Source organism: Vombatus ursinus, unplaced genomic scaffold (genome assembly GCF_900497805.2).
Source record: "Vombatus ursinus unplaced genomic scaffold, bare-nosed wombat genome assembly UNPS02014826.1, whole genome shotgun sequence".
Classification (NCBI taxonomy): domain Eukaryota; kingdom Metazoa; phylum Chordata; class Mammalia; order Diprotodontia; family Vombatidae; genus Vombatus; species Vombatus ursinus.
This window is the reverse complement of record NW_020954604.1, coordinates 9,549,324-9,559,471: the sequence shown is the minus strand read 5'-3', so window position 1 is coordinate 9,559,471 and position 10,148 is coordinate 9,549,324. Positions and strand designations below refer to the sequence as shown.

Genomic DNA, 10,148 nt, shown 5'->3' with positions numbered 1-10,148 from the left:
CAGTATCTCTTGCTGGTTTGTCATCCATATAATTAATGCCCACTAATTGTGGGACTCTTGTCTTGGACCCTCTTCTCCCTCATCAGCTCCCATGGGTTCAACAATCATCTCTACAAAGATGATTCCTAGAGCTGTATATCCAGACCTAGTTTCTGTCCTGAGCTCCAGTCTCATATCAACAACTGCCTTTTGGAAATCTTGAATTGGATATCTCAATCTCAAAGTATTTGAAATTCAAAATATTCAAAAATGAGTTCAAATGAACTCATTATCCCTCCCCCAGCCCTGAAACCTTTCCCTCTTTTAATTTTATTATTACTGTAGAGGATGCCACCATCCTCCCAATCACTGAGGCTCTCAATCTCCCTCATCTCACTTATCTAATCCATTAATCCATTGCCAAATCTTATCATTTCTACCTTCATACCTCTTATATATATGTCCTGTTATTTTCACTCACAGAGCCACTGCCCTATGGACATCAGGCCTGAGTCTGGAAGACCTAAGAGGTCAAATCTTGCTTAGACATTTGTGTAATCCTATAACCTCTCACCTGGATTATTATAGCAATAATCTTCTAAATTGGTCTCTCTGCCTCATTTCTCCCCACTCCATCCATCCCCCTCCCTTACCTGCTAAAGTCAATTTTTCTACAGTGTAGGTTTGACCACGTCGTCTCCCTATTCAATAAACTCCTGTGGTTTCTTTCTGGAAGCTCTAGAATCCCTGGATCCTGGATCAGTATTGCTTAATTACCTCCAGGATAAAATATAAAGTACTTTTACATTTAAAGCTCCTCACAAACTGACCACTTTCTACGTTTCCAGTCTTTGTACACTTTACTCTCCTCCACAAACAATTATCCAGCAACATTGACTTCCTTGCTGTTCCTCACACAGGAGATTGTTTTTCAGTCATTTCGGTCATGTCTGACTCTTCACGACCCCATTCTTGGGTTTTCTTGGGAAAGATATTGGAGTGGTTTGCCATTTCCTTCTCCAGCTCATCTTACAGATGAGGAAACTGAGATAAAAAGGGTGAAGTGACTTCCCTAGGGTCACACAGCTAGTAAGTGTCTGAGGCCAGACTGGAACTCAGGAGGACTCATCTTCCTCATTCCAAGCCCAGTGCTGTATCCACTGTGTCAGAAGAACTAAACTCCATGTCTTGTCTCTGTCTCACATTCTTGCAATGATCTCCTTCTGCCTCTTAACTCTCTGGGTTTCCTTCAAGTGAAAATCTTACTAGCAGAATGCCCTAGCTGGTTGATCCCCCATTTCTAAAGCCTGCCCCTCTGCAGTCACCCTCCATCTTATGTACCTAATAATTTACAAGGTGTCTCCCCCATTAGATTGGGAGCTGGCTCCTTGAAGGCGGGAATCGTTTTTTGCCTGTCTTTGTATCCCCAGCACTTAGCACATTGCCTGGCACATTTAATAATTGTGCATTGCCTTGACTAGATTTGACTAGTCAAGGACCTGTGCTTCATCACTATCTTCAATTCTGCCCCAGACAGACCCACTCCCCTATCTCTGTTGGGAGTTGGAGAACTCACTGTACACATATTTCCACATCACTGTTCCCAAGCATGACCCCAAGATGTAGAAGAAAAGCAAATTGTGGACACGAGTGTCCTTTGAATTTCTCAAATCATTTTCTAAAATCTATTTTAGTCCCCACACTAGTAACATCTTGAGCCATACCAATTCCCTCCTGCCAAGCAATGTTGCCACACTGCATAAATGGGTGGATGAGGCCTGCCAGTGTTAGGAGGTGGGATTTCACTCTGGAGTATGTTTCCTCAATCACAGACCTCTGGTCTTTCTAAAAGCAGTTAGGAAGCCCTGGGGCAATTGCATGAGCTCTTTCGACAACCTTATAGTGTGGAGGAGAGGTCAGAGGGGTGTGTGTGCCAGCCTGTGTGTGGAATGACTTTGCAGACAGTTAGTTCTTCACCCACTCTGGGAAAGACCTAAGACAGGCTAGCAGGGTCCCCTCAAATGCCTGGAAAACTTGCACATCTTGGGGAGAATAGTATTCCCTCTCCTTCCCAGTATAATAGGGGTGTGGGAAGAACCAGAAACGCAAAGATATTAACAGCTTCTTCTAAATTAGTCTGGAAGGAACAGCGCCTTCCAAGCTAATCCTCAATGCCCTTGGGCGGGTGAGTGGGGCTGAGGGGTGGGGGCTGTCTTGGGTTTAGTTTCCAGAAACAGTCCACCCCAAGGGGGAAGGGAAAGGAGAGGGTCAGGGATAGGGCAAAAAGCTCCACCTGCCCCCTACTTCTGAAGGAGCCTCAGTGATGAGAGATGTGGGAGGAAGAAAAAGAAGGATTTAGTGGGGGAGAGGAGGTTGGTAGGTGAGAAGGTGGGCATGGAAGAACCAGCTCCGGGTAGAGATGGTGAGTTGGGGGAGGGGCACTGGATGGGGTTATGGATACTGAGGTTATTTTAAAGAGAATCTAAGGAGGAGAGGGTGATGGGGGGAAGGGAACAAGCATCTGTTATGCACCTACTATGTGACCAAGCACTGTGCAAAGCACTTTACCAGGGCGGGGAGGGTTGTGTGTGTGTGTGTGTAATAGAAAATGGGGCGGAATGGAGATGCGGCCGGAGGGATGGATGCAGAGGATGCAGAAGATGCAGGGCTGCGCCCAGGCGTGGGGGATGGGCCCGCGGCCTGCAGGGAGCCTGGCCGGTCCAGGTCCGCATTGGCGCCTCAGCTCGCGCTACGAAGGGCCCAGGCCCAGTCAGGCGGTGGGGAGGGGGTGCGGGGGGGGCGCGGGGGGAGAGGGGAGGAGGAGGGAAGGGGGAAGGGGGAGGGGCCAGGCTCGCGGGAGGGGAGGGGGCGGGGAGAACGCGACTAGACTGGCGTGGAAACTGCTGGAAATTCCGCAGCACCGCAGAAAACCTCGGCTTCCGCCACCGACCTCGTCGGCAAAGAGTCCCGGAGAGCACGCCCTTCCCCCAGCCCCTTCCTCTTGTGCTGCTGGGGACGGATGGAGAGCCTGGGCTTTACTGCCTTTCCACGTTCTTGGAGAGAGGTTGTAAATTAAGTGCAGCCCCCTACCCTCCAAAGGTGTACCTCCGCCATGACCTCCCTTCTCCTCCACGTGTGCCCCTCCCAGCTGCTCAAACCCTCTTCAGAAAAAGCCCCTGGACTATTCTCCCGCGCGATCCCTTATGTCTTCTCTCCCCCACGCAGGTCTCGGGTGGGCTGGAGGGGGTCAAGGCTATCTCATGGCTTAGTCCCTCCCCCCCAGAAGTATGGATGGCTGCTTGTCATGGACAACGTCCCAGGAGCTTTCCCAAAGGCAGGTCACGCCGAGGGTCTCGCGACCCCTAGACCAGGCCTCCGCCTCCCCACCCCCACGCCGTCTCACCCCAGAGAGCCTTGTTCTGTCCCCTCCTTCCCCTCGCCCAAGCCTTCCGAGTAGAGAAGCAGCTTCGGAATCAGAGGGCAGTCCGGTGCTGACTCGCCACCGGTTACGTCAGTGAGTCAATCAATGAACCTTTTTTAAGCCCCTTGCTAAGGGTCAGGCCCCCTTGAGCGCTGGGAATCTAAGGAAAAGCCAAAGCAGCTCCGGCCCTTCCTCCTGGGAGCTGGCAGGCTGATGGGGGGGAAACCACGAGCAGACAATGCTCAGACAAACTACATAAAGAATGGGTGACCTTGGGCAACTCGTTTCCCTGGCCCATGCCTCAGATCTCTAAGGAAAGTCCTTTCCAATTCCAATAGCTTCGTTTCTAGAATCTGTGTATGCGTCTGTGTGGTTAGAGGGAGGGGGAAGAGAGAAGCTGGAGGAGAAAGCTTGGAGAGACCTCAGAGACTGCAGGTGCGCGGTCTGTGAGGCGGCCCCTTTAAGGCGGAGGGATTCGCTTGGGAAGCTCCGGCGCCGTCAGTGAGCTGCCAATATATAGAGCGGGTGGGGGCGGCCGGCAGCTTCTCTTGTGCCAAGCTCCTCACGGTAGCCGGTCTCCGGAGCCGCTGGACTTAGCACTTCTCTGAACCGGCTTTCTTATCCACAACCACTCAAGGTGATGTATTTATCTCCTTATATTTAATATCTTTTTTCTTCCTTTTTGGCTGTTTTCTTTTTTTTATATCACAATTGAAAATGTTTTTTAATATTCGCTCCCGCAACCCCGCCAAACGTTTTCAGACTTTGGCTTTTCCTCGGCAAGGTGCTTTCATCTTTTACTTTTTTTTTTTTTTTGAAGTCGCGGGAGGGTTCGAGAAGGGAGTGACAGACGCGCGGGGGCCCGTTGGTAGCGAGCTGCGTTCCCGGTGGGAGCGGGTTAGCACGTGGTGGCCGCGCCGGTCCCCACGGGACGCTGCCATGTTGGGCTTGAGCCGCCACTTCCGGCGGCTACGGGGAGCGAGACGGGCCTTCGGCGCGTGAGTTGGGGGGCTGGATGGGGTGACTCAGCACCGGGAGTGGGGGTGGGGCGATCCCCTCGCTAGGTCTCGTCTTTGGCTTGTGGTTGCATCACTGCGTTTGTCTTGGCTGTCCAGGTATCTTTTCCGGATTTGCTTTCCCCCGGCCATGATGGCCACATTTTTCAGTAGCGCGGAGGGGGGAGGGAGGAGCGAGAAGGGAGGAGCAGGTTCTGGAACAATCCCGGGGCTCCTTCCCCCTCCCCTCGCGTCGGGCCCAGATTGTTCTGGAAGCTTCTGGAACCGCGCGCCCCGCCCAGGTGCCCGGATGCTGGAATGGCGCCCGAGCCCCCAAGTGGAGATGGCGGGGACATCATGCCCCTTCAGCGGAGGGGGGAGGGGGGTCGTTGTCCCATCCCCACCTGGAGGATCGGACCCGGGTGGGAACGCCTTCCTCCCTGGGGTGCCCCGTTTCGTTTGGAGGGGTCAGAGACACAGACGCAGTGCGTCTTTGTCAGCATTCTTTGTCATCCCTTGTGCTAGACCTGGCTGTTACTTTGCGCCCCCCACCCGAATGCGAGGGCGGGGGCTGCTGCCCTTCTATCTTGTTACCTTGGGTTAGATGGCACGAGGGAGGGAGGCAGGCCCCATCCGAGAGCCTCGTGGAGAGGCTGCACTAGTCTAACTGGTCTGAGCATTCCTGGTGAGCAGCGCCCCAGGGATGCTGATGCAGGTTTCAGTGCTTGGTTTTCGCTTTTCTCATCTCACCGAGCCGTGCCGAATTTTAGTGTGGATTCAGAATGTTGTATTTTTGGGGGCGGGGGCATGCATTTTTAAACTCTGAGTTGGGTAGGTTTCTATTGGATTTGTCTAATAGTTCTGGAGAATCTCAGCCTAGGATTTTTCCCCCAAATCATCAGTAGTCTTTCTAGGCTGTTATAAAGCAGTATAAAGTTCGTTTCTTTTTCCAGAGACAAAGTTAATGGGCTTGGTGGTTTCTGGAGAGTATAGAGAAACATTTCTTCAATAATCCATAATCTACAGGGCATTTACCTTTAGTTTCAGAGTCCTTTGACTGTCCCAAAACAACTAAGTCTGGTGTTTTGGTTGTTTTTTTATTGCTTAATTATTAGGTAACTGAACCAGGCACATGGGTAGGAACCAATTGATTTTTCTCAGATAATAAATTCTTGTGGGAGATGAAGGGGAGGCCAGATGATGGACTCTAGATTAATTGTATTCTTTTACATTTGAAGATGCCTGAGGAAGTACAGCATGGAGAGGAGGAGGTGGAGACCTTTGCCTTCCAGGCAGAGATTGCCCAGCTTATGTCCTTGATTATCAACACCTTTTATTCTAATAAGGAAATTTTCCTTCGAGAGATCATTTCCAATGCCTCTGATGTAAGTGTTACCATTGATATTATGCTAACCTGGGGGGGGATAGGAGGAAGGGTGGTGGTTTCAACCATATTTTCTCTTGTGATTCCTGATGACATGTTTAGTTGCAATACCCCATGGAGAGGGATATGAGGTTGTGCATCATAGGTAGAAAGGAAGGCTATACTGAGTCATGTGTAGGCAGTTTCTGATAATCAAGTCTGTGAATATGAACCTAATGGAGCAGTACAATTATAGGTAGTCAGCATTGATGGTATTTAGGAAGGGGTGAAAAGTTAGGGTCTCTGAGTTGTAGAGAAGATAAAGGGGTTGGCATGGCTTGCAGGGATAGCTAATAGACCTATATTCTCTTTCCTAGGCCCTGGACAAGATTCGCTATGAGAGTCTGACAGATCCTTCCAAATTGGACAGCGGTAAAGAGCTAAAGATTGACATCATCCCCAACCCTCAGGAGCGTACTCTGACTTTGGTGGACACTGGCATTGGCATGACAAAAGCTGATTTGATCAATAACTTGGGTACCATTGCCAAGTCTGGCACCAAGGCTTTCATGGAGGCTTTGCAGGTATGACATCTGTCTTTGTCCCTAGAGTTCCTTGATGTGAACCTTTTTTCTTTGTATCCCCAATTTCTCTATGTTCTTTCATGTAGGCTGGAGCAGACATCTCCATGATTGGTCAGTTTGGTGTGGGTTTCTATTCTGCTTATTTGGTGGCAGAGAAGGTAGTTGTCATCACCAAGCACAATGATGATGAACAGTATGCCTGGGAGTCTTCTGCTGGTGGCTCTTTCACAGTCCGTGCTGACCATGGTATGTAGCTTGGTTTGTCTTGGGTTGGATGGAATTTCTTTGAATTGGAATGTGTAGGTTAAGAAACCCAAGGGCCTTGCTTTAAAAAGTTGGTCATGTTTCTATTCCAAATAACATGCCACTGGTTAAATTTTTTTATTTCAGGTGAGCCTATTGGCAGGGGTACCAAGGTGATCTTACATCTGAAAGAAGACCAGACAGAATATCTGGAAGAGAGGCGGGTCAAGGAGGTTGTAAAGAAGCACTCTCAGTTTATTGGCTATCCCATCACACTTTATGTGAGTACACACTACCCATTTACATATTTTTTTCTTTCTAAACCTAAGTTATGTTAATCGTAAGGGATGATTTTTCTAATTTAACCATTCAGATTACTTTTGCTTTTAAATCTGTGCAGACCTAATTCCAACTAAACTTTGTTTCTGGCTGCTCCCTTAGTTGGAGAAAGAACGAGAGAAGGAAATCAGTGACGATGAGACAGAGGAAGACAAAGAGAAAGAAGAGGAAGAGCCAGCTAAAGATGAGGAGAAACCCAAGATAGAAGATGTAGGATCTGATGAAGAAGATGAAGGCAAGGACAAGAAGAAGAAAACCAAGAAGATCAAGGAGAAATACATTGATCAGGAAGAGCTGAACAAGACTAAGCCCATCTGGACACGTAACCCTGATGACATCAGCCAAGAGGAATATGGCGAGTTTTATAAGAGCCTCACCAATGATTGGGAAGATCACTTGGCAGTAAAGGTAAGAAAATCTTGAGTGCCAAAGTGTTGTGGAAAATTTAAATAGTACATTTTGTTCAGACCAGATAAAATGCAAAATGGACTTTGCTGCATTATTAAAGGGTCATCCTGCAGGGTTTTTTCCTCCTTGGAGAAACAGTGAGTTCTAGGCAGCAGTTTTCTGAACCAAGATGAGAAAAATTGTTCTTTGCCTCTTTAGCACTTCTCTGTGGAAGGTCAGCTGGAATTCAGAGCTCTGCTCTTCATCCCCCGCCGGGCTCCTTTTGATCTCTTTGAAAACAAAAAGAAGAAGAACAACATTAAGCTGTATGTACGTCGTGTGTTCATCATGGACAGTTGTGATGAGCTTATTCCTGAGTATCTCAGTAAGTGTTCCTGTTTGTGATATTCTTTAATGGGCTTACCATTGTTTGCTTTGTGAGGATTTTAACTTTGTAGATGTTTAAGCAAAAAGTATTTTCTGACAAATGGTGATTAGTTATTTTATCCTGCTTTTTCTTAGATTTTATCCGAGGTGTGGTGGACTCGGAGGATCTGCCCCTCAACATTTCCAGAGAGATGCTGCAGCAGAGTAAAATCTTGAAGGTCATCCGTAAGAACATTGTCAAGAAGTGTCTAGAGCTTTTCTCTGAATTGGCAGAAGACAAAGAGAATTACAAAAAGTTCTATGAGGCCTTTTCGAAAAACCTGAAGGTGAGCATCTGTAGGCTGTTAAATACCTTTCTTGGTGTTCTTGGAATACTTGTCTAAGTCGAGCAAAGGGGATCGCCAGATAGGACAGCAGTCTCAGCTGAACTTATATACTAATGCGTATCTGATTCTGATGTCTTCTCTACCCAAAGCTTGGAATCCATGAGGACTCGACCAACAGGCGCCGTCTATCTGAACTGCTACGTTATCACACATCTCAGTCAGGAGATGAGATGACTTCCTTGTCTGAGTATGTGTCTAGAATGAAGGAAACCCAGAAATGCATCTACTATATCACTGGTAAGCTGAGACTGGATTTTCCGACCTTGGGCTTTTGGTGTTGGGGATATTGGCAAACTTGGGTGTCCTGACATTAGCGTGACATGCCGGTCTCTAATCAATTCATAATTTGCAGGTGAGAGCAAAGAACAAGTGGCCAACTCTGCTTTTGTGGAACGGGTACGGAAACGTGGTTTTGAAGTAGTGTACATGACAGAGCCCATTGATGAGTACTGTGTGCAGCAGCTAAAAGAATTTGATGGGAAGACCCTTGTCTCTGTTACTAAGGAAGGGTTAGAACTTCCAGAGGATGAAGAAGAAAAGAAAAAAATGGAGGAGAGCAAGGCAAAATTTGAGAACTTGTGCAAGCTAATGAAGGAAATTCTGGATAAGAAGGTTGAGAAAGTAAGTGAAACTTGGAAGTCATTATTAGTCTTGAGGAAATGGCCTCTTCTAGGGTTTTATCGTAGATTTATGTCTTTTGGGGAGTCATCGTAGCCAATACGTGACCATGTTTTAATATGTATATGTAGATTAATGGTGTTACGAGTGTGCTTTCATGTGGCCCACTCTACAGGCTGTTTTGTTCTCACTGGTGGGTACTACTTAGAAATTAAAATTTTAAAATGTTCCTAGGTGACAATCTCCAATCGGCTGGTATCTTCACCCTGTTGCATTGTTACTAGCACATATGGCTGGACAGCCAACATGGAACGCATCATGAAAGCACAGGCATTGAGAGACAACTCCACAATGGGTTATATGATGGCCAAGAAGCACCTGGAAATAAACCCAGATCACCCCATTGTGGAGACTCTCCGGCAGAAGGCAGAGGCTGACAAGAATGACAAGGCTGTGAAAGATCTGGTAGTGCTGCTTTTTGAGACAGCCCTGCTGTCTTCAGGTTTCTCCCTTGAAGATCCTCAGACTCACTCAAACCGAATTTACCGCATGATTAAGCTAGGTCTTGGTGAGTATGGTCTTGTGGCCATGACAGTCACGTGCATCTGAGAAGATGGGGGGAAGGGCAACTGGGCCAATGTTGAGGAAGACTCGATTGCAAATTCTGCTTGAGACTTGAGTGACCTGCCCTGGGCTCATACACTTGTTAGTCCCAGTTTCCATATCTGTAAGTCAGAGGTAGTTGTGAGGATAAAGCATGTTATAAACTTTGCAGACCAGCTGCATTAAGACAGGTAGAGTCTCAAGAATTTGAGCTGTTTGAAAACGGGGGTTGGCCGAATGATTTTTCATTGGAGGTATTCAAGCAAAAGTAGAATTGGTAATTTGTGATTGCCCTTTGGATTCTTATTGGTAGGTGGTTCAGGATAACTTTTTGGAGTTTTTGAGGGTTGGAAAGATTATTCAACATGTTACATATTATGTAACCTTTCTGTCCCCAGGAATTGATGAGGATGAGGTGACAGCAGAAGAACCCAGTGCTGCTGTTCCTGATGAGATCCCTCCACTTGAAGGAGATGAAGATGCATCCCGCATGGAGGAGGTGGATTAGACAAAACCTCTGCATCAAAACCCCCCTCTGTATAGTTCCCTGTGTTTTCCCACAGCAGCAGTAGAGGCCCTGTCCTTGCCTGGCTCCATCGGCCAATGTCTAGTGGTTTTTTTTTCCCCTCCTGTTTTCCAGTGTATTAGGGCAGGGCTTACAGGGTCCCTGTTCCCCCTCTCCTGATCTGGGGAGTAGGATGTTGTGTATTGTGGGCTGTTAATGTTTATTTTGTTCTGAAATTAAAGTATGCAGAATAAAGAATGCAGTTTTTACACGGAACCCTTGCAGCCCGGTGTACTTGATTTACTGGGCAATCAGGTGGGAGGGGAGAGAGCTAGAGT

The 10,148-nt window shown here is 47.7% G+C and overlaps 1 protein-coding gene across 1 annotated transcript; it reads left to right on the top strand.

Annotated features, from left to right (window-relative positions):
• The first annotated feature begins 3,931 nt into the window (after positions 1–3,931).
• HSP90AB1 (heat shock protein 90 alpha family class B member 1) lies at positions 3,932–10,086 on the top strand. The gene is made up of 12 exons (XM_027838335.1): positions 3,932–4,037; positions 5,634–5,780; positions 6,136–6,342; positions 6,429–6,588; positions 6,733–6,866; positions 7,027–7,332; positions 7,531–7,696; positions 7,834–8,024; positions 8,174–8,321; positions 8,437–8,705; positions 8,937–9,270; positions 9,704–10,086. Exons 2-12 carry the CDS (start codon positions 5,634–5,636, stop codon positions 9,811–9,813), a joined length of 2,172 nt encoding a protein of 723 aa, XP_027694136.1. The 5' UTR covers positions 3,932–4,037; the 3' UTR covers positions 9,814–10,086.
• The last annotated feature ends 62 nt before the right edge of the window (positions 10,087–10,148 follow it).

Excerpts from the sequence above, each read along its gene's own strand:
- HSP90AB1 (XM_027838335.1), top strand. The coding sequence starts at position 5,634 with ATGCCTGAGGAAGTACAGCATGGAGAGGAGGAGGTGGAGACCTTTGCC. Across the intron at positions 7,333-7,530 it reads AAGATCACTTGGCAGTAAAG|CACTTCTCTGTGGAAGGTCA; the intron begins GTAAGAAAATCT and ends TTGCCTCTTTAG. Across the intron at positions 9,271-9,703 it reads CATGATTAAGCTAGGTCTTG|GAATTGATGAGGATGAGGTG; the intron begins GTGAGTATGGTC and ends TTCTGTCCCCAG.